At 37.4% G+C, this 21,973-nt stretch overlaps 8 protein-coding genes across 14 annotated transcripts; 5 read left to right on the top strand and 3 right to left on the bottom strand.

The window, feature by feature from the left end:
• Positions 1–2,918: 2,918 nt before the first annotated feature.
• Positions 2,919–5,248, top strand: LOC18011108 (uncharacterized FCP1 homology domain-containing protein C1271.03c). 2 transcript variants are annotated; one of them, XM_024150406.1, is made up of 8 exons: positions 2,919–3,174; positions 3,291–3,358; positions 3,446–3,968; positions 4,048–4,129; positions 4,269–4,332; positions 4,478–4,663; positions 4,768–4,828; positions 4,982–5,248. In XM_024150406.1, exons 1-8 carry the CDS (start codon positions 3,066–3,068, stop codon positions 5,128–5,130), a joined length of 1,242 nt encoding a protein of 413 aa, XP_024006174.1. In that variant the 5' UTR covers positions 2,919–3,065; the 3' UTR covers positions 5,131–5,248. The 2 variants fall into 2 exon arrangements, with proteins under 2 accessions (XP_024006174.1, XP_024006175.1); XM_024150407.1 differs by having other exon boundaries at positions 2,928–3,174; positions 3,578–3,968.
• Positions 5,249–5,665: 417 nt separating this feature from the next.
• Positions 5,666–9,830, bottom strand: LOC18011179 (phospholipase D alpha 2). 4 transcript variants are annotated; one of them, XM_024150275.1, is made up of 5 exons: positions 9,624–9,830; positions 9,058–9,165; positions 8,391–8,501; positions 6,376–8,287; positions 5,666–6,291 (listed from the first exon to the last, which is right to left on the bottom strand). In XM_024150275.1, the coding sequence occupies exons 3-5, from the start codon at positions 8,484–8,486 to the stop codon at positions 5,858–5,860; spliced, it is 2,442 nt and encodes an 813-aa protein (XP_024006043.1). In that variant the 5' UTR covers positions 8,487–8,501; positions 9,058–9,165; positions 9,624–9,830; the 3' UTR covers positions 5,666–5,857. The 4 variants fall into 4 exon arrangements, with proteins under 4 accessions (XP_024006043.1, XP_024006042.1, XP_024006041.1 ...); XM_024150274.1 differs by having other exon boundaries at positions 9,058–9,179; positions 9,624–9,828; XM_024150273.1 differs by having other exon boundaries at positions 9,058–9,220; positions 9,624–9,723.
• Positions 9,729–11,165, top strand: LOC18011097 (RHOMBOID-like protein 5). The gene is made up of 5 exons (XM_006392839.2): positions 9,729–10,033; positions 10,106–10,266; positions 10,350–10,519; positions 10,609–10,868; positions 11,088–11,165. The coding sequence occupies exons 1-5, from the start codon at positions 9,759–9,761 to the stop codon at positions 11,158–11,160; spliced, it is 939 nt and encodes a 312-aa protein (XP_006392901.1). The 5' UTR covers positions 9,729–9,758; the 3' UTR covers positions 11,161–11,165.
• LOC18011178 (DCC family protein At1g52590, chloroplastic) lies at positions 11,151–12,456 on the bottom strand. Its single transcript, XM_006392840.2, has 5 exons — positions 12,232–12,456; positions 12,006–12,063; positions 11,783–11,890; positions 11,602–11,694; positions 11,151–11,497 (listed from the first exon to the last, which is right to left on the bottom strand). Exons 1-5 carry the CDS (start codon positions 12,407–12,409, stop codon positions 11,416–11,418), a joined length of 519 nt encoding a protein of 172 aa, XP_006392902.1. The 5' UTR covers positions 12,410–12,456; the 3' UTR covers positions 11,151–11,415.
• Positions 12,457–12,615: 159 nt separating this feature from the next.
• Positions 12,616–14,465, top strand: LOC18011092 (signal peptidase complex catalytic subunit SEC11C). The gene is made up of 8 exons (XM_006392838.2): positions 12,616–12,846; positions 13,270–13,382; positions 13,475–13,546; positions 13,637–13,672; positions 13,772–13,817; positions 13,896–13,983; positions 14,073–14,130; positions 14,229–14,465. The coding sequence occupies exons 1-8, from the start codon at positions 12,768–12,770 to the stop codon at positions 14,277–14,279; spliced, it is 543 nt and encodes a 180-aa protein (XP_006392900.1). The 5' UTR covers positions 12,616–12,767; the 3' UTR covers positions 14,280–14,465.
• Positions 14,466–14,738: 273 nt separating this feature from the next.
• LOC18011187 (pentatricopeptide repeat-containing protein At1g52620) lies at positions 14,739–17,307 on the top strand. Its single transcript, XM_006392837.2, has one exon. The coding sequence runs from the start codon at positions 14,739–14,741 to the stop codon at positions 17,199–17,201; it is 2,463 nt and encodes an 820-aa protein (XP_006392899.1). The 3' UTR covers positions 17,202–17,307.
• On the bottom strand, positions 17,252–19,725 carry LOC18011186 (O-fucosyltransferase 13). Of its 3 annotated transcripts, none has more exons than XM_006392836.2 (6): positions 19,488–19,725; positions 19,275–19,351; positions 18,722–18,792; positions 18,507–18,595; positions 18,187–18,408; positions 17,252–18,086 (listed from the first exon to the last, which is right to left on the bottom strand). In XM_006392836.2, the coding sequence occupies exons 1-6, from the start codon at positions 19,610–19,612 to the stop codon at positions 17,354–17,356; spliced, it is 1,317 nt and encodes a 438-aa protein (XP_006392898.1). In that variant the 5' UTR covers positions 19,613–19,725; the 3' UTR covers positions 17,252–17,353. The 3 variants fall into 3 exon arrangements, with proteins under 3 accessions (XP_006392898.1, XP_024006044.1, XP_024006045.1); XM_024150276.1 differs by having other exon boundaries at positions 18,722–18,826; positions 19,488–19,506; XM_024150277.1 differs by lacking the exon at positions 19,488–19,725 and having other exon boundaries at positions 18,722–18,826; positions 19,237–19,307.
• Positions 19,726–19,966: 241 nt separating this feature from the next.
• LOC112082813 (putative F-box protein At4g21240) lies at positions 19,967–20,717 on the top strand. The gene is made up of 2 exons (XM_024150335.1): positions 19,967–20,380; positions 20,481–20,717. Exons 1-2 carry the CDS (start codon positions 19,967–19,969, stop codon positions 20,715–20,717), a joined length of 651 nt encoding a protein of 216 aa, XP_024006103.1.
• Positions 20,718–21,973: the final 1,256 nt, after the last annotated feature.

Here is a 21,973-nt window from a genome sequence, read left to right as displayed (position 1 = left end):
TCAAAATGTGAAGGCGCCAAGGGAAATTAATGTATCACCGAACGAACATCAGTATTTGCAGGAAATATATATGTGATGTAGTTGCCAAAGCTCAAACCTTAGATAAAGTGAAGGAAGTGATCAAATGGTTTCATTGCTAGTTCTCTCTTGAGTTTTCAATTACAATGATGGCTAATTTATACACAAGGCATAAATCCTAAAGGGTGTAGCCAAATGTCATAATCTTTTTCATACATTTCATCTCCTCTCCTCACATTCCTCGTTACTTCTTTTGGTCTGTCTTTTTCTTCCGTTGATTACCTGCAGGGACCATATCATAAGACCACTTGTAGTTTTCTTATGAGCTAGAAAATTCTTCAAGCCTCTAGAATCATTGTTTAGATAGTAAATACAAAAATGATGCGTTGCATTCAGTTCGAACTTGCTAACTAAAACATTTAGCTGAAAGAATTTTGTAGAAGCTAGACTATATATCTTAGGAGTTTCAGCACAAGTCTTCACACTTTCTCTGTTTCATTCTTGGTAAACAAATAAGTTTTGTTTGAATTCTATCATAAGATGTTTTATCCGAAGATGTTTGGATTCAGTAAGAAGAGATTACTGGAATTTAATTGCAATTAACACTAAATAGATTAAAAGTAATTTACAAACTTGCTTAGACTGAAAAAAATTATTAAAAGAATCAGTTTATATATTTAATGTCGATGACCCTTTCTAGAATTGAGTTCTTTTGGAGTGAAGTATCCTGGAAAATCAGACAAGTGAATCAATATTTCTATTTCACATTTGTTATAGTATTTTGGGAGGATAACTATAATAGCCTTAAAAAATCGTGAAATTATTTAAACAGTTTTCAAAAATTTTAATTATTAGAATAACCTACAATACCTATTTTACCCTTTTGACCTTTGTTAAAAAAACGTAATTATAAAACTGCGATTACTATTTATAATCCACATCAGCAAAAGTTTGATTTATTTACAAAAAAACCAATGCGCTCAAATATACAAGCCTACCAATATTTCACGGTAAACTTATAATTTTTTGGTAGATTTATATTTGAAACCGTAGATTTGTTTTGAGTCAGTAGATTTATTCGAAAACGGTAGATTTGTTTTGAAGTCGGTAGACTTATTTTGATAGATTTATTCTTACATTAGATAGAAATATTAGTGGTCAGTAGACTTATTAAATTTCCAGTAGACTTGTTTATAATGAGGGTAGATTTGAAACAATCTCGTAGACTTTTTTCGGTAATGTTGACTTTGGTTGACTTTTTGGTAGACAGTATACCGGATTGGTAAATTTATCCTATTTGACGGTAGATTTATTTTCGTCCGAGACAGACTTTTGTGTAATGATAATAGACTTATCGTTGGATGGTTTGAGTCTCAATAACGGTAGATTTATTTTTAATGACGGTAGATTAATAATGTTTTGGTAGATTTAATAGTGTGTTGGTAGATTTATCTTCGTATTGCTAGATTTATTGTTGAAATGATAGATTTGTTAGTAGACATGGTAGACTTAATTAATGATAAAATACGGTTCCTAGATTTTTATGTGTAGTAGACTTATTTGAAGAGACGATAGATTTATTAACAATAGATAGATTTGTACAAAACAATGACGGTAGATTTATAAAACAATTTGAAAAACACAAAATTGGTAGACTTATCGTAAATTGGTAGATTTAATTATAAATAGGTAGATATATCTGATATTGGTAGATTTATCTGAAATTGATAGATTTTTATTTATTAATGATGATAAATTTGATGAAACTACGGAATGTCAAATGACAATTTTGCCCTAAAAAAACTTTATATTTGCAAAAAAAACAGGCACCCATCGTGAAGATGGTCGTCACAGGATTAAGTATGACAAAAATTATTGTTTGGTGGTAAATTTATTGTAATGATGGTAGAAAAAAAAACCAGGCACCCATAAATTATTGTTTCTATCTCTACCCCAACTCAGAGCCCAGAATAGAACTTTACCCCAATTCCCGCTGAGAGCTATGCTCTGCAACACAGACGCAGTTTGGAGGAAAGATACCTGTATGGCAGGATTAGCCTGGGTGTTCACAGATGGCTCAAATAAACCGCTTGAATCCTCAACTACTGTGGAGTTTGTGACCTCGCCCTTAATGGCAGAAACCATGGCCATAAGATCAGCACTGATGCAGGCTAGGAATCTGGGATTTAGGGATTTGATCATCCTTTCTGATTCGCAGGTAGCGATAAGAATTATCAAATCTAAAACCCTAATCCTCGATCTTCACGGAATCCTCTCAGACATCATTTGCTGCTCTCAAGAAGATTTCATCGATTTCTTTTTTATTCCCAGAGATACAAACAATGTTGCTGATTTTGTAGCAAAAAAAGCCTTAATGGGTTAAAATGTATTGGGCTAAGATTCTAAATGGATTTGTTTGATAAAAAAAAAAAATCCTTTTGTTTATGTATTTTTTTTATTTTGTTTATTTCTTTTTTATTTTTTATTTTTGTTTTTTATATCGATAAATGTAAAAAAGAAAAATCATAAAATTTAAATATAATGGCATTTTTTTTATAAAAACGAAAACATGGATTTTAATGTCTTTAACCAATTTATTAAAATTAGTTTAGTTTTTCAAATTTGGAGCAGAGTTATTCTATTAAAGAGGCAACTTTTGAAGGTTGTTCTAGTAATTATCTCTAGTTTTTTTTCCCCTCAAACTTACTTCATTTACTTAAAAACTAAATTACTAAGAACTAGAAATGAAAGTTGAAAAAAAAACTAGACAGGAAATACTTTTTAGGCTATTAGGATTCCCTCGTCTTCCAAAAAAAAAACCTGAATTTATTAGTTTGATTTTGATAAAACAAATATTTGTTTTCATATATTAATTACCTTACAAATTTTTTTTATTAATCAGACACAGAGCGACCCTTGAGATTAAAAGAAACCCTAAAAACCTTACCGCTCCTACAACTTCATCTTCTCCAATTTTTTCTTTGTTTGTTTTGTTGTGATCGGATCGTCTGCTACCTTCCATTTCCGGCAATTCAAACCTTGTGTTAATGGAAAATCTTGAAGAATCGCAGAGTCGCTGCGTCTTTGTTAATACGAGCCTTGGAACCCATATAGTGTCTCTCCTCTACAACGATGACACAAGCTCAGATTTCAAAGGTTTGGAACATAAAAGCTCCCTTAAATTTGTATGTTAATGCTGTGAGATTAGTCGATTTTTGTTTATCTTGCTGCATTGTTTCTGCGTTACTGAATAATTGTGGTTTTAATCGAAGAAAAATTACGCGAGGAGCATAAACAATGTCATCCACAAATTGGTGAAATCGAAATTTCTGCTTTGAAGGTATGCATGTATGTATATATGGAAATTTCGCTGCCTTGTTTGTTCATAATCAGGTTAATTGGGATTTGGGAGTGGTTTTGTTTTCAGGTTAAACACCGAAATCAGTTTTTTCATTGCTCAGATTCAATGATTTTGAGTGAAGCTTTTCAAGGCATCACTAGAGACTGGTTTATCTATGTGGATGCAGTCAGAGTTCTGACCATTGAAGATTCTGAACAGAGAAACGATGAAAATGGAGAAGCTGATCAGGATGTTCCCAGAGAAGAAGGTGTTGTTGGTAACGCAAAGACGACAAGGAATAAAAAGAGGAAGGTCGAGCAGCAAAAGAAGTCTTGCAAGTATCAGAAAGCTGAGAAGATTGATGATGTTTCTGTACCAAGGAAAAAACAAGAATTTGTCGGGGAAACATCTTTGTCAAGCTCTGTCTTAGTACACAATAATGTGGCTCAAGGAGTTGCTTCACTAGTAACAAGAGATTTACCTAGATGCACATGCCAAAGTCTAATAACCAGAAAGCTGGTCGTATTGGATTTGAAAGGGATCCTCGCGGATGTCGTTGAGGATTATAATGGTCAGCTCATTCCAGATGGTAAAATATCAGGCAGATCAGGTAAAGAAGTAATCAATTTCAATGTGGCCATTTGTAACTTATGTGACTCTCTGAGTAATATCTTTCTTCTTTTCTATAGTTTTCAAGAGACCTTTTGTTGCTAGTTTTCTTGAATTCTGCTTTGAGAGGTTCGAGGTTGGGATATGGTCTTCTGGGGACGTGTAAGATTTTGGACTCTCTGATACTCAAATTCTCAAATGCATTGCTTGTTTTTTCTTTTCCTTAGTCAAGTGTTTTAATACATAGATTATTAAGTTTAATCCCCACCATTAACTCTATCTTTCCTTTTTCTCTTAACAGTGGACTGGATTTTATGAACTACGTCGTCATTGGAAAGCGTGCAAAAAACCTGTTGTTCTGTTTCGTAAGTGATCTCAACAACGTATATGAGACATGCAATTGATATTGAAAGTGTAGAAATACAGTTTTACAATCTCTATGAATATAAATAAATTTATTTGACTACGAGCAGAGCTTATTCTAATTTCTTTTCTTCTGTTTGTTCACAGGATCAACATATGTGCACTCCTACAAGGTTCAACACTCTGGAGAAAAGCACAGAACCTCTGTTCCTTAAGGATCTAAGAAAAGTTTGGGAGCGTATTGGAACATGTGTCAGTTGTGGAAAAGTAAAGTACGATGAGTCAAACACCTTACTGGTTGATGACTCACCGCACAAGGCCTTGTGTAATCCTGTAAGTAACTGGAACACTTGCAATTAAGCTTTTATGTATTCAATCTCTGCGATCTTACATATAAGCATTAACATCGGTTGGTATTGTTTTTGACTCTCTGTTAGCCACACACTGGAATCTTTCCTTTCCCGTACCAGTACACAGACCGTAACGATTCTGCATTGTGTGAGTCTTTTACCTTCTTAATACTCAACAACATCAAGCAGAAAGAGTTGATAGAGAATCATATTGTTCTTTGACATTCTCTTTCAATCAGATATATTATGCGGTTTCTAACTATCAAAAATGACACCGATGTTTTCATTATGTTGAGAACAGCTTGTGAGCTAATGCAGTACATGGAAAGGTTAGCGGAAGTGGATAATGTACAGAAGTTCGTAGCTGAGAATCCAATCGGCCAGGCTGCCATAAATGATAAGCATGAATCATGGCAGTTCTACTCTCAGGTGATCGAGGAATATAAGTAAATTGATCCAGGGGGCTCACTGTTTAATTAGACTCTTCAGTTTGTGGTTATTTAGGCTCTAATTTGTAACTCTTTGGAATGACGTTGTGGTATAATGATCGTATGCGGTTTTTTGTGGATCTAAAACTATTAAAAGCATTTTCCGAAAACTCTATCGACTAAGAGCATTTTGGAGCTTTTGTTAATTTCTAGAATGCAATTGAATCAATGAATGAGAATTGGATGAGAAAGTTCTCTCTCAATCTCTCTCTACTTATGAATTGGAAAATGCTCCGAAATCTTCTTCTTGGATATCAAACGGCGACTAAACAATCATTATAAAGAACAATCGTAGTCTAAACTGCTAAAATATGAATTTGGGCCATATATTTAGATTCAAACAAGACGGATGGATCAAACGGCGACTAAACATTCAATCAAACACTAAACATAAACACTGATTTTAACAAAACAAACTTTTCAAAAAGAGATATTAGAAAAGTTCACAAGTTGAATAGTAATTAGCAACAAAAGAAGTATCAAAAGGGTCGAGACTATTACATTCTCTCCACATCTTTAGTGTCCGAATGAAAAAACTAAAAAAAAACATAGCGGCCAAAACCTCACAGTATCGAACTTATTAGTTAGTAAAGAGGATGAAGCTAATGGCCTTATTACTAAAGCTGTTGCAGCAGAAGAAAAAAGGAGAGTGTTATTTATTATTACCTATAGATACTGCCACAGAGCTCTTAAGTTGTAAGAATTGGAGGCATGTAGTCGGATTTAGCACCGAGGATACGAGCTTTTGTGTCTGGAAAGAACTCGAATCCAGGAAGCTCAGTGATGTCTCCTTGACTAGAAACACCGATCGGGTAGCGAAGTAGATGACCAGGAAGATCATGTTCGAGTGACTCGCTCGAGTAAAGATCCCAATACATATCAGCAACACGGTTAACTTTCTTGATACATTCTTGGCTTGATGGATTGAGGAAAGTTTCGTCGAGCATTCCTAAATGTTCATACCATAACGACATGCGGAATCCATGGATTTGCCCTCGAGCTGGTTGTCTTGTTGAGAGATGATACGGTTGATAGCCTCCCATTGCTATCTCTGAGTCTCTTGCACCATCCATTGATCTCTGGTTGATATTTGCTGATCCGATTATTATATACTCATCATCAACTACGAAATAAGAGGTTGAGTCATTTAGTTATCATATAGAAGAAATTATATGAAATTGTTAAAAACACACACACACTGACTCACCAATCATCATTTTAGTGTGAACATAGATCATGAAGCGGCGTGCTTCTTGTGCTCGGATATAGTCTGTGTCCGGTTCAGGTTTCTCTGAAGGCACATACTCTCCATCTTTCTTGACCTCTCGGTTTCCGAGGCAGAAGAATGTTAGATAATCTCTAGGATCCTCTTCCTCGAGACCCTTTTCTCTAAGTGCCTCGATAACATCTTTGTACATCATCTCCATTGTTCTTCTCTGCCAATCCAATATAGCTTGAACTGATCCACTCTCAGGAATCCCTTCAGGCCACATTGGAACAACAACATAAACTTTAAACCTCTCTCCTGCTTTGATCTTGCTAACAATCTTCAAAGAGAGCTCCTTTGGAATCAAATGCAGAGCATTGATTTCCTCAGGTTTGATTCCATCCGCACTCCAAGCGAAAGAGCTTCCTAGGAAGTACTGGTTTTCGATATAGATGAAATCTTTGGCTCGTCTTATCGCGTGAATGTACGCATCTTGAATACTCCTATCAATTATATTATCTTTTCCACTCACAAGACCTGCATCAGCTGCAGCTTCAGGAGATTCAGGAAATGCAGCAGCTGCTCCACCATCGATTGATCTAAACAACTGAACATTCCACGAGTCACGATCCTCTGAGAACAAAACTGGAGAAGGAGGGATGATAATGTCATCGAGATCTCTCATCTTAACCAAAATATCTTTACCGCCTTGTCTGTTCCATCTCTGTTCAAAGTTATACAAAACATCCCAAGCAATAGGTCCTTCAAGACGACAGTGAATGTCATGCCATGGCTCTCTAGGACCGCCTTTGGTTATCGCTGCGCCAGTGAAATTCGGTTGGTGGAAATCATCGTGATGCGCAGTATCCAATGTCCTGAACAAGGAGTGAAATGGAGTGTCGTATCTTCCATCACAAAGATCAAGACCACCAACGAAGCTCACGATTCTTCTTGACCTTGATCTTGATCCTCCTGAACTCGGCATTTCGCTGTCTACAACAACAATCTTTTGGTGATGAGTGAACATAGTTGAGACTTGCAGGTTTTGAATTATGCTTCCACCATCATCAGGGTTACGAGGACACAAGACACAGTTCACGTCGGTTCCTCTGAAGAAATTCTCAGTTTCTTCATCATGAGTAGCCATAAGTCCATCTTTTTTCAGCAAATCAACCGATGTTCTATCGTCCCAAACAAGCAAAATAACCTTAACACCTTCACTCGCTTTCTTCTTGAGTATCTCACCAATGGTCACATCTCCTCCATGTTTAGGCCTCCTCGAGTCCCTCACCAAAGAGATCTCAGTGTAAACAGACCAACCAGTAATGTAAATCAAGTGTTTAGCATTAGTAATGGCATCCAAAATATCTTCCCAACATCGATTTGGCTCATAGTTTTTCCCTCCAGCGAGAGGAATTCTCGGGACAAAGTTTTCCGGAATGTGAGCATCTTGATACAGAGAAACTTTGCAGCCTCTTCTCTGAGAGAAGAACGTGTAAGGAACACCTGGAAATTTAGCGCTTTTGATACCTCGGTTCCAGTTTCGATCTTTCTCAACACCGAAATACTGAAGCTTCACATGGATCTTTGATCCTCCATTAATGGGTTTTCTCTCGGTATCTAGAATCTCAACCCATCTATCAACTTCCTCTCCATGGAAAATATCCTCAACTGGAACATAAGCTCTTCCGATCAACGTTGCGCCAATGGGATTATCGTCTTTGACAGTGAAGATAACATGTTTAGCCATGTGACCACAGTAAATGTGGAAAGATTCATACCACTTTGGGTTCTTTGGTTCTTTTGTTATCTTCCTGGTTCTTCCAACTCTCGCTTTCTCTAGATCGATTGTTGCGTAGAGCTGAGTTTCTCCTTTGCCAACACCGATTGTTTCTTCCACATTTGCTAGAATCTGAAAATATTCAAAACAGAACACTCAAGAGAGAGATTGATGGAAACAAAAAATGATTTTAGTGAATCTAGAAAACTTAGAAATGAGAGACAAAAGATTATACCTGTCCTAAGAAGCCTGATCTGCCTCCTTCAACATGTAGACGATCAACTTCATAGATTGTAGCGTGTAATCTTCCGTGTAACATAAACTCTTCCATTTTTTTTTTTTTGACCTGCAAACATCATAACAATCGTAACCCATTGGAAAAGTAGTATATTTGTTTCCTCATACATTAGTAATGAAACAAAGCTGGATATTACACAATAGGCTTCAAGATCAGAGAAAAAAAGAAAACAATTGTCACAAATTACATTCAAACTACCCCAGAAACTAAACCAATCAATACTCAAACTCTGAAGAAACAGAGACAATCCTGATCTAAGACTATAAACCGTAACTGATCTCGATCAAAACAAAATCGGATCAAAGAAACAGTTAAGAGGGTAATCAAATTCCACATTATGGACGAAAAGCAAAGCGAAACAGTGAGATCACAAATAAATAACGAAGCTAAAAGCTTTGGTGTAAGTTTGGGAAACTCATAAAAGCTTTGGTTAGAGTTCTCACAACAAGAAAAGAAGAAATCAGACGATCTCGTCCCAAAATAAGAAACCAGACGATTCGTGATCCCCACGAAAACCTTCAAAAAGGATGAGATTTGCAGAGAAGAGGAAGAACAAGAAAATGAAATGTATTGAGAAAAAAAAATGTATTGAGAAACATATCACCTGCGAAATTCTCAGAAATTCAAAGAGATAGGAGAAGCTCGTTTAGAAGAATTCAGGATTTGATCCGAGAAGGAAGCTCTTTGAATGAGAGCTACTTTGTCTGTGGAGCTGCTGAATATTTTCTGTGATATTAATAGAAGATGAAGCAAATTCTAAACGAGATCTACAAAAAATAATAATTAAATTAGTAAGTAATACAAAAAATCCATTAGACGTAACGAACTGTAACGATTCAACTCCAAAAACCACGCACTGTAAGGTTAAGACATTGATGACTAATACGTGTCCAAATCACGGAGATTACCAATAAACGATGATACTAATGTCTCTCTCGAAATGCTTTTAAATTTTTTACTGATTTTAAATCGTTTAAAAAAAGTATATTAACCGGTATATTGATTTTTTTTAATAAAGTAAAGTTAGTTTGACTCATTTCGGTTAATTATTCTATTCTTCTCCAAGCTGGTTTGATTTGAATCCGTCTGGTATAAGACCAAACAAATTTACCGACCATAACTGCCTAATGTAATTAAAAAGAGAGAGAAAGGACCTAAAAAAACCCTTACTTTGGCCACAAGTTAGTCCGAATCTCTCTCTCGTCTTCACATTTTCCCCAAATCAGCGGAAAATCCAATCTGATTCTGAAACCTCAAACCCAAAAAAGCCAACGAGCCAAACGCGCGTTATACTCTTTTCCAGAAATGGGGAAGAGACCGCCGATTCCACCGGACATCGAAAACGCACCACCATTACCACCACCACCATCGCGACCGCAGTTTCGCCCTCCCGTTCCCGTGCCATGGTACGCATGGCTCGTGCCTCTCATTTTGGCAGCTAACTTCATCATATTCGCCACCACAATGTACGTGAACGATTGTCCCGCGAGATCAGACGAGTGTCTCTTGTTTGATGTTCTTGGAAGGCTTTCGTTTCAACCGCTTAAGGAGAATATGCTTCTCGGTCCTTCCATTCCCACGTAAGAAACAGATTTCTTGATTCCAAAATTGATTTCTTGATGGATGATGAATCTTGATGGATGATGATTTAGGCTGAGGAAACTCGGAGCTCTCGAAAGGAGACTTGTGCAGGAAGGTGAGAAATGGCGTCTCATCTCTTGCATATGGCTTCACGGTGGGCTTCTTCACTTGATGGCTAACATGATCAGCCTCCTCTGTATCGGAATGCGTCTTGAACAAGAATTCGGATTCTGTAAGACCCTTTTCAAAACCACTCTGTTTTTTCCCGTGGTCAAGATCCTGACTCCTGAATTTGATTTTATCTGATTTTAACAGTGAGAATCGGAGCTTTGTATGTGATCTCCGGGCTCGGTGGAAGCCTGATGTCTTGCTTGACAGATTCCCAAGGAGAACGTGTATCAGTAGGAGCATCGGGGGCTTTGTTTGGGTTACTCGGTGCAATGCTCTCAGAGCTAATCACAAACTGGACAATCTATGAAAACAAGGTAAACAATAATCAGCTTCAACTTCAGATTTAATGAGAAGACTGTACGATTCATTATATAAAGCTGATGTATCTTTTCTTTTTTGGCAGTGTACCGCACTTATGACATTAATCTTGATCATTGCACTGAACCTAAGCGTCGGTTTCTTACCGCGTGTGGATAATTCTGCTCATTGTGGAGGATTCTTAGCCGGTTTTTTCCTCGGCTTTGTCCTTCTTCTCCGTCCGCAGTACGGATACGTGAACCCAAAGTACATTCCTCCTGGTTATGACATGAAACACAAGAAACCAAAACACAAGTGTTATCAACACATCTTCAGGTTTACATCCCTAGTCATCCTTCTTGCAGGGTAAGTTCACCAAAGACTCAATGAACCATTGCTCAGAAACAGCTTTAACACTTGATTTTCGAGACTAGATGTAAATTGTTGGATGTCGTTAGGAAGAAAGTGGGATTTCCTAAGCTTCTCCATCAACACAAACAATATCCAAAAGTTGTTCTGATAGTTGTAAAAACACTTTCCCCTTGCCAGTAAATGCTAAACATTTCGTTTTTGAAATCTCTGCAGATTCATTGCGGGATATACTAAGCTTCTCAGAGAACATACCGTAAAGAGCGTGCCATTCAGAGATTTCAATTAGCAGCATGCACCACTGACACATTCTCTGTAAAAGACTACTTTCACACGATCCCAACATTTTTCCATATTGGATACAAATACCATCATCGGAGCGCACATGATTCGAAAAAGTATTACACATGTATCAGTTGTTCAAAGGCTGTTGTAACTATACATCTGTATAAAAGCATATACATTAATCTGTAGGAAACATTTTTCTCATATCTAGATTTTTTTTTTTGGTGGCAAAAGTAGCATCACAATCAACGATGTATTCTTAGATCTCACATGAATCAGACCGACCAAACATTGCATAACGGTTGTTTGCAACATTTTCATACACAAAATCCCTCACAAACCTGCAAAATACCAAAAACAAAATTGTCCATAAGATCACTCACAAAGATCACTCACACGAGGCGTTTCTTTGCGTTATTATTCAAACCTGTAAGTGAGAACTTACAGAGGCGCAAACTGCAAAAAGAACGCAATTTGTGGAAATGGCAAGTCAATGTATTTCATGATCTTCAAAACCGCTTCTGATTTGATGTAAGACCTGAAGAAAATCACATCAAAATAAAGCGAAATACTGTGATGGCTAATGAAGTTCTTTTTCAGTTCACATTGAAACACAAATGTGCTACCTATCCTTCTCCACAAGTACGACACTCGATATATCATCAGGAGCTCTTCCTGATCGCATTAACAGTTTCTTGCCCTCTTCGCTCTGTAATGCTTCAAACCTTATGCTCCTGAAAACAATTTCATATTTTTATTCCCACTTCCATTTCAGTTCTTGATTGATCTTGCAGTGAGAAAAAAAACTAAAGTTCTTAAACAACATTGATCACTCAGATCAACACTGACCTGTTTTTATCATGGTCTCGGACAAACTTCACACCTCCATTACAGAGATTGCAGACACCTAAAGAGTCATAAGATTCATCAGAAAAAAAAAAAACAAAAATTACTATGTAAGATACAGAAATTGACAAAGGCTAAACGGAAATCTAAACAATATATATTATTTAGTGGGTTTTGATAAATGGAGTAACTTTTAAAATGAAATTAGAGATTAAATAAACGTGATTACCGTCGAACAACATGATCGGCCTCTTGTCTTCTTCGAAAAAGCTCGAAGTTTCCTTGACCCAGTCGACAGAATCGCGACGCAAAGTGCGTGAATTAGCAGAAGCAGAGACTCTCAGTCTAACTTGCGCACGCGACGGAACGGTTAATCGCTCGAAACTCGCCGGAATAAGGATTGCCATCTCAAGCTTCTCCGGAGAGCCACTAAAAATTTTTGGCTTGCCTTTGATTTATTTCCTCGAATAGTGGTGCTTTCGTAAATAAAAGTCGATGTTAGGGGTAAAATACGTGACACGTCATCAAAATGTAGCCACTCAAAGATTCAAACCACGTCACCAAATTGTAGCCACTGTAGGATTTGAACCGGATCTTAGTTTGTAAACCGGTTCTCCGATTTTGAGACAAACGCTCTTGGTCTTGGAGAACTCGTGCCTTAAAGCATTGGTCTTCTCCACTGCTTCGCTTGAAAGTTGAAACAAACGTTCGTCTCTGCGATCTGAATTATTTCGGTGAGACTCTGGAAAAAATCGAAGCTCAAAGATGGGTTGGATCGGAGACACCGTAGATTCTATCAAATCTATTCAGATCCGTCAGCTTCTCACTCAGGCCATCAGTCTTGGTTAGTTCTTCATTACATCTAATATGTTTTTACCGATTTATGTCCGATTTGGATTTCTGTTTCCGTAAACTGATCAGTTGGTAGCTAGGGTTCACTAATTTACGAACATTGCCGCTCCACTTAGTAAAGTTGAAATCTTCCCAGGAAATTAAAGACCCTTTGGTTGTTGGAATTGGTGAGCTCGATTGTGTTTCATAAGATCGCTTTCCTGAAAATTTAGCTCTGATTCCGAAAATGATGCTAGTGTTACATCGTGAGTGCGAATTTTATTGTTAAAGTCTGCGACTTTCCTTTGTTCTGAGCTAACAAGTGTAGCACCTGATGATTTATTGGTGGTTGGATTATTTGTTTTCATTATGAGTCTTATGACAGAATTGTCTCAATAGTTAATGAAGAATTGTTCTCTGTGCTGTTGTTTGATAGGGATGATTGTCACGTCTGCTTTGATCATATGGAAAGCTTTGATGTGCGTCACCGGAAGCGAATCTCCCGTGGTGGTTGTTCTATCTGGAAGCATGGAACCCGGTTTTAAGAGGGTAACTGGACTTAGTTTTCTGAGATCCATTACATTTTGCAGCGGCTTTGCTCAAACTTGGAATCATAGTGTATTGAACGTGATTTCTTGTAGGGGGATATACTGTTCTTGCACATGAGTAAGGACCCGATTCGAGCAGGAGAAATTGTTGTTTTCAATGTTGATGTGAGTTTCTCATTTTTTTTTTAATCTCATTTGTTCTCTCTCTTTGTTTTGTTGGTCATTCTCCTAATCGGTCTTTTTGCTTCTCCTCAGGGTCGTGATATTCCCATTGTTCATCGTGTCATTAAGGTAACGTTTTTCTAGACTCTGCCATTATCATCTCTTGGTACTTATATTGTAAAAGCTTGATGTAAACATACCTGATTCTTGGGGCTTGACACATTATAGGTTCATGAAAGGGAAAATACTGGAGAAGTCGATGTTTTGACTAAAGGTACTGGTTTTATTGATTTCATGGCGGTATTCTTCGGCATGCATTTACATTTCAATTTTTTCTTTTATATGTTTTCAGGTGACAATAACTATGGAGATGATAGACTTCTATATGCTGAAGGACAGCAATGGCTTCATCGACATCATATAATGGGCCGTGCTGTCGGGTAAGCTCTCAATCCCCCCTATGGCCCTATATAGTTTTAAACCAAATGGTTTAGTTACTTATGAAGTGTTTACCTTTTGTCTGTTTCAGCTTCTTGCCTTATGTTGGATGGGTGACTATAATTATGACAGAAAAGCCAATCATCAAGGTAATACATTCTCACTCCATGATCCAATCCAAAAAGATATTTTTAGTCTCTTTTGGGTTCTGTGACCGTGACATTTGCATCTTATCTTCTTCTTGCAGTATATTCTCATAGGTGCATTGGGCTTACTCGTTATAACATCCAAGGATTGAGTCTCTTGGAAAGGAATGGACTCTGCAAACCCTTGTTTTATCATCCTTTTGGTCTTGTTATTTCAATGGGAAAAAAAAATTAAAAGACTGGTCATTTTGTGGTTTCGACCACTTTTAGAGTTTAAACTTTATTATATACACTAGAATCAGAAGCTAATTTTAAATCGTGGAGACTAGATTACCGTACAATTGAGATTTGCTTTCTTCTTAACGGCCTTGCTTTCCTTTCCCATCAAAGAAGAATCAAAAGAAATAGAATTAAATCAAACTAAAGAAACAAAATTCATCAACATTCTAAGTTTCGGGTTAATCTGAATCAAAGCTAATGTTAAGGGTAGATAGTAAGTGATGAATACAATATGAGGACCTATGTGAGAATAAGTTAACTTGAATTTCTTTCCTTGATGAATCAACGACGTTGACGATTAAACCACTCACACTTCACAGTCGTCTTTTGTAATGTCTAAAACCCTTCTCTCTCGCATCAAACCGCTTACCAATCCTCCTCCATCTCATCTCCCAATAACTCCCAAAATCAGGAAACAAGTTAGCGACACCGTCAACATCCTCAAAACCCAGCAAAACTGGTCTGAATTGCTCGATGATGATGAAGTCCGCCTCGTCGACATTTCTCCTTACGTTTTCGATCGAATCCAGGATGTGGAAATCGGGGTTAAGCTTTACGATTGGCTGTCGAGTCAGAGAAAAGAGGAGCTCTTTTCAAATGGGTTTGCTTGTTCTTCGTTTCTGAAGCTCTTAGCGAGGCATAGGATCTTCGATGAGATTGAAGATGCGTTGGGAAATCTCAGAAAAGAAAATGTGAAGGTTACTCATGAAGCATTGAGCCACGTTCTTCACGCGTATGCTGAATCAGGGGTTTTGAGTAAATCCGTGGAGATTTATAATTATGTGGTTGAATCGTACGGTTCTGTGCCTGATGTTATTGCTTGTAACTCGTTGTTGAGTTTACTTGTCAAAAGTAGGAGACTTGAAGATGCACGGAAGATGTATGACGAAATGTGTGAGAGAGGTGGTTGTGTCGATAATTACAGTACTTGTATACTGCTCAAGGGTATGTGTAGTGAAGGGAAGGTAGAAGAAGGTAGAAAGCTTATTGAAGATCGATGGGGGAAAGGTTGTGTTCCGAATATTGTGTTTTACAACACAATCATTGGTGGATACTGCAAGCGAGGCGACATTGAAAATGCGAATGTAGTTTTCAAGGAGTTGAAATCAAAGGGATTTATGCCAACTTTGGAAACTTTTGGAACAATGATAAACGGTTTCTGCAAGAAGGGGGATTTCGCGGCGAGTGATCGGCTTTTGAGGGAAGTGAAAGAAAGGGGTTTAATAGTCAGTGTTCGGTTCCTGAACAACATCATGGATGCTAAGTATAGGCACGGTTCGAAGGTTGAACCAGCTGAGAGTATACGATGGATAATGGCTAATGGTTGCAAGCCTGATATAGCAACATATAACATTTTGATTAATCGTTTTTGTAAAGAAGGGAAAAAAGAAGATGCTGTTGGGCTTTTGGATGAAGCATCAAAGAAAGGGTTAACTCCGAGCAATATAAGCTATGCCCCTTTAATACAAGCCTATTGCAAAAGCAAAGAGTATGATATTGCTTCTAAGTTGCTTCTACAGATGGTTGAAAGAGGATGCAAACCAGATATAGTTACATATGGAATTCTTATTAATGGTCTTGTTGTTTCAGGCCATATGGATGATGCAGTTAAGATGAAAGTTAAAATGATAGATAGAGGAGTTTCACCGGATGCCGCCATCTACAATATGTTGATGAGTGGATTGTGTAAGAGCGGTAGATTTTTACTTGCCAAACAACTCTTTTTGGAGATGTTAGACCGGAATATTTCACCAGATGCTTATGTGTATACCACGCTCATAGATGGATTCATCAGAAGTGGTAATTTTGATGAGGCAAGGAAGGTTTCCACTCTCTCAGTTTTGCAGATCTGGAATGTTGATGCCGTGCACCACAATGCTATGATAAAAGGGTTTTGCAGATCTGGAATGTTGACTGAGGCATTGTTGTGCATGAATAGGATGACTGAAGAAAATCTTGTACCAGATGAGTTCACTTATTCCACAATCATCGATGGGTATGTAAAGCAACAGGATATGACAACCGCCATTAAGATTTTCCGAGACATGGGTAAGAGTAAATGTAAGCCAAACGTGGTAACTTACTCATCCCTTGTTAATGGATTTTGTTGCCAAGGGGATTTCAAAATGGCTGAAGAGACTTTCAACGAGATGCAATCATTTGGCCTTGTGCCTAACGTTATCACCTACACAACACTCATAAGAAGTTTTGCTAAAGATGGGAGCACCCTTGGGAAAGCAGTTTACTACTGGGAGCTAATGTTGAGAAACAAATGTGTCCCAAATGAAGTTACCTTCAATTGTCTACTTGAGGGATTTGTGAAGAAAACATCTGGAGAAGTTCTTGCTGAACCAAATGGATTTAATGAGAGACAAAGTTCTCTGTTTTTTGAGTTTTTCTATAAAATGAAATCAGATGGGTGGTCGGACCATGGTGCTGCTTACAATTCTGTCCTCGTTTGTCTCTCTGTACATGGAATGGTGAAGACTGCTTGCAGGTTTCAGGATAGGATGGTGAAGAAAGGTTTCTCTCCTGATCCTGTTTCATTTGCTGCTATTTTACATGGCTTTTGTGTGGTTGGGAACTCAAATCAATGGAAGAACACAGACTTCTGCAATCTGGACAAGAAGGGCCTTGAGATAGCTGTTAGATATTCGCGTGTTTTAGAGCGACACTTACCTCAAGCAGTGATCTCTGAGGCTTCAACAATTTTGCATGCAATGGCTGAAAATGCAGACACCAAAGAACATGATACCTGTAGAATCTCAGCAGATAGAGATAGGGTTTGCTGCTGAATGAAGAGAAAAAAAAATGATCTCAGAATGTGTACTACTTTCTTGTATTTGCAAACAGGAGCGTCTCATCAACTCTCAAAGTGGTACATGAACAAGTTGTTGTTGTTACAAATGTGTGTGAACTCAAGAATGAGGTAAGAAAAAAATCAGCATTACAGCTCAAATTCACAGAAGCAATCGGGCAAAGCAAAACCTCTTCCGATGGAAAAATCGTTTTTATGAACTTCCCAAAGAGCTTTCTTCAACTCCGCGCCTTCAAGCCCCTGAGAAGTGAGTTCTGCAAATGCTTTTCTGCTCAGGAACAGAGTATTATGCATCCGTTTATATGTTCGCATAGCTGCAACTATTTTATCCATGTTTCCAAAGTAAGTAGCCACATACGCGTCACTGTTGATGGACACATGATAATCCAATGCAGCTTTTGTGTTTCCATGCATTCTGGTGAAATCCTCTTGGTTAAGTAAAGCAGACTTTGTGAATACATTTGTATACACGGATGTGAATCCTTCCATCTCCATTAGACCGTCTCCAGCTGCTAAGTATATGTTTGTGCTTGTTGGAATGTTAAGTGACTGAAGCATCAAAACTGTTTCATTAGGAGTCAGAGGGCATTTGCCTCGCTTTCTCCAAATCTGAGCTAGTTCTCCTGTCCATGGCTTCCTGTCAACACGAGCAGCTTCAACGGCAGCGATAGATGAAGGAGAGAGGTTTGGGTATTCACATTGGCTGTACGCTACCATGTCTGGTTCAAATCTGAGGTGAAGCGACAAGAAGGGTTTGGGAATAGCATCGAAAAGCTCGACGGCCTTCTTCTCCAAGGAACTATTAAGGCGTAAAGCTGAATAACAGGCTTGACATAGAGTGGCAAAAGCATACTGGGGATACCTGGAAATGCATTGTATAATAGTAGAAAGTGTAAGAAACTTGAAAATGTCCAGAAATAGCAATTACCGACTAAGACAATAGAGACTAATTAGAAAGGCACCTGTCCCTGCGTTGGCTCATTGCTGGTGTAAAAGAAATGTAATGATGTTCCAACAATGATGGAAGAACACTTTCAATGTAATCGAATTGACCTTTCCTTTTGCTACAGTCTACTCTGAATGGTTCTTTTGATGCAATATCTTTTGGCAGTTCTTTTACAACTTCGATAAAACCACTCATCTTTTGAATAAAGTAGTCTACATCAAACACATCTGCAAATCCACTACACCAAGAATATCACTGATATTATTTCTCTTCCTTAATACGAAACACAATTGAAATTGCTGTATAAGCTTTGATCTCAAGAGAAAGCAAGAGTACCTTGACTCGTTCCAGTATGCAGCTACCTCAAACTTTGGCAGAACAAGTGTGGCATTCAACAAACGGGCAATTCCAACTCCATCACACAACTGCAAGCAGCATCACATCATCACATGATTTGTTTCCCAAGGCATAAACAATGCAAGTTGAAGACTTCATGGGTTAAAAACAATCTTTCACGACATGTCAGATTCTCTTGCTTTTCTCAAACTTACATCGCGTCTCATCTGATTCAGGCCGCCATAGCAATCAACACGGATGTATCCATTAGTTTTAGCTGGTAGAGCTGCAGGATTTGAACAAAAAACCAAAGCAGTTGTCTGCAATGAAGACCGATCACAAAGTTCAGAGAAGTAAATTCACTACAATCAATCTACACTCTACCCAACTAGCAATTGTTACTCTTTTCAGACCAAATCCAAGCTTTAATGGCCCATGTCAACAAAAATGTCTACAATTAACTACCGATTTACATCAAATCTGCTTCCAAGTACTATAACTGCAATGAAGACCGATCACAAAGTTCAGATGAGTAAAAAGTTTTACTCTTTTTAGATAAAAATCCAATTTTTTAAAAGAATAAATGGCAAGTGTCAATAAAAATGTCTACAATTAACTACCAATTTACATCCCATCTGCTTCATCCCAAGTACTATAACCGCAAATCAGAATACATCCATTACAGTATCTTTCAATTGAAAAAAAAAAAAACTAGAGTGAGATCTTCAACTCAAAAACTTAGGAGACTGCTAAGAAGAGAATGCATACGAGTAAGATGTCCTTGCAACCACCATTTGCAAGGCCTCCATTCCATTATCCTCTTGACACTCCATATATCAGAACCCCTGAAGCAGAGAACATAACGATCAATGTTTAACCGAATGATTCGTCTCAAACATCTCTCAATATCCTGTGTGGTGCGATTCTTCGTGAACCCAAAATCGAATCAGTAATTGAAAACTACAGAGACAAATCACTTACACCGACGAACCCGAAGGAACCTGAATCTGGAGGAAATGGGGAGACGGAGATAGAAGAATAACAACGAGGAGAAGAGAGAAAGTTAAGACAAAGACGAACAGTGGTTTCACCGGAGATGCAATCATTTGATGGGTTGTGAGATTCAACTTCAGATCGGAGCTTGCATATGAATCATCAGATCTATAAAGCTTCACACTTTCATCGTCGGTGGCAGACTCTGTTTCATCAGAAAACTTTTCTCCGGGTAAAAAGAAGAATTTTTTTTTTACCGAACCTTCTTCTTCATTTAAAAGGTTTTAAGCATCTTTTTCCGGGTTTTTAGGGTTTATATAAATGTGTTTTTAATAAAGTTTGTAACACAAGTTAATGAGAAGAAACCCTAGAACAAAGTTAATGAGAAGGAAGAAACCCTAGACAAAATAAGAGGTACATATATCTCTCAATCTCATTGCTTTCTTTGTTGTTTACGCTGGTCTGCGATGGAGAGACGAGAAGAAGAAGAAGAAGAAGAAAACGAAGATAGGGAGAGAGGAATAGAATCTAAAGAAAGTGAGAGTAGTGATGATGATAAGTTTTTAGAGTTGACCATTCCTCTTGATCTGATTCAGGATATACTCTTGAGACTGCCTGCTAAATCCGCTGCGAGGTTCCGTTGCGTCTCGAAGCTATGGTCGTTCATCACCACTCGTCCATATTTCATCAGCTCCTTTGTCACTCAGGCTTCAACTCATCGGCGGCTGTGTTTAAGGGTAGGAGCAAGAGACAAGTCTATCTTTGTCTCACTACCCCAATATCCAGACAAGTCTTGTTCTCATCATGTGGACTGTCGTAAGATGAATTTCTCCAACTTCGAGTATCAACAAGAGTGGTCCGAGTCGGTCCACGGCTTGATGGTTTTAGGAATGTCTTATGGGATCTTAGTTTGGAATCCTACCACGGGACAGCATGTTACCTTACCTGAACCCATGTTCGACTATAAATATTACTGTTTAGGATACGATCCGGTCGATGATAAGTTTAAATTATTGTGCATCTCACGGGATAGACACCAAGTCCCTCTTGTTCTTACATTGGGACCTCGAGAAGAATCATGGAGAGAGACCCAAAACAGCCCTTCACATTTTTCCATTAGACGAAAAGGTATATGTATCAATGGGCATGTGTATTATCGAGCTAAGATACATTTTCAAGGTGAAGAAAGGAGAAGTAAAGATAAGAAAAGAGTCCTGATGAGGTTTGATGTGAGGTACGAAAATTTCAACACAATATCAATACCAGAGGATCCTACACTTGGCAATCTTATTTTCGAATACCAAGGAAAATTAGCATGGTTTTGCTCCGACTTATCATCTAGTATAAGATTTTGGGTTTTTGAGGGTGGAAAGAAACAAGAATGGTCGCCTCGAGACTTTCTTTTGCCATTTCCAAGATTTGCTCTACATGACCCTGTTTGGCAAGTTCCAATGTCTTTGTGTGGTGTTGCTCATGAGACTGGCGAGTTCGTTTATGTAGCAGCAAGCACTACAAGAAAATATACAAGAAAATATGCTGAATTCCTATGAATTTTCCTACGAAAATTTTGGTAGAAATGTTTTTTACCATTTTCCTACAAATTTATGACAAAAAATAGAAATGGTAGGAAATTGATAGGAAATTTTCTATGATAAAAATCGTTGAAAAACGGTCAAAATTTGCTTACCAATATTCAACCAAAAAAATATTCGTAGGAAATCTGATCAGAAAATGGTAGGAAATCGGTAAAAAAATTTTACTGTGATAATGGTAGGAAATTCGCCGAAAATTTCTGACCACTTTTCTACAAACAGAATATGTAGAAAATTACCTATCAATTTTTTACGAAGCAAATATTTTATTATTTAAATATCTTATCAATTTCCTACCAAAATCAGTCAAAACAAGAAATGGAAAAAATCCCACATCGACAAACCAAAGTGAAAAACACACTGAACAGACTCTATAAATAGTGACATACCTTAATTAGAAAAAAATACTAAGTGAATTAATATAATTTAGAATTTAGAAGTTCCATATTTAGTTAAAATTAATTTCTAATTAGTTTTGGGCTGATTAATTTAGATTTAATTTTTATAATTTATTTAATAATTAAAATTATTTAATTTTGAAATTAATTGAATTAAAACTGTTTTTATATATCTAGTAGAAATTTGGTAGGAATATGGTAGGAAAATGTTTGTAGGAAAACAGCTGAATTTTTTCGTAGGAAAATAGAAGGAAAGTAATAGCAAATATCCTACGATATTCTAACCAATTTTTTCGATGAAATTTTCCGACCAAAAGTTTCGTAGGAAATTTTCTACCATTTTCTGACCATTTATAATTTCCAATGGCATATAACATACCGAAATTTTTCGTCGAAAATTGGTAAGAAATGCCGGTTTCCTACCATTTTTTGATGATATTTTTTGTAGGAATACCTGCTGTTTTTTTGTAGTAAAGTATTGAAT

Source organism: Eutrema salsugineum, unplaced genomic scaffold, assembly GCF_000478725.1.
Source record: "Eutrema salsugineum unplaced genomic scaffold, Eutsalg1_0 scaffold_7, whole genome shotgun sequence".
Lineage (NCBI taxonomy): Eukaryota > Viridiplantae > Streptophyta > Magnoliopsida > Brassicales > Brassicaceae > Eutrema > Eutrema salsugineum.
The sequence above is the reverse complement of the archived record's forward strand: the minus strand, read 5'-3'. Positions and strand labels throughout refer to the sequence as shown.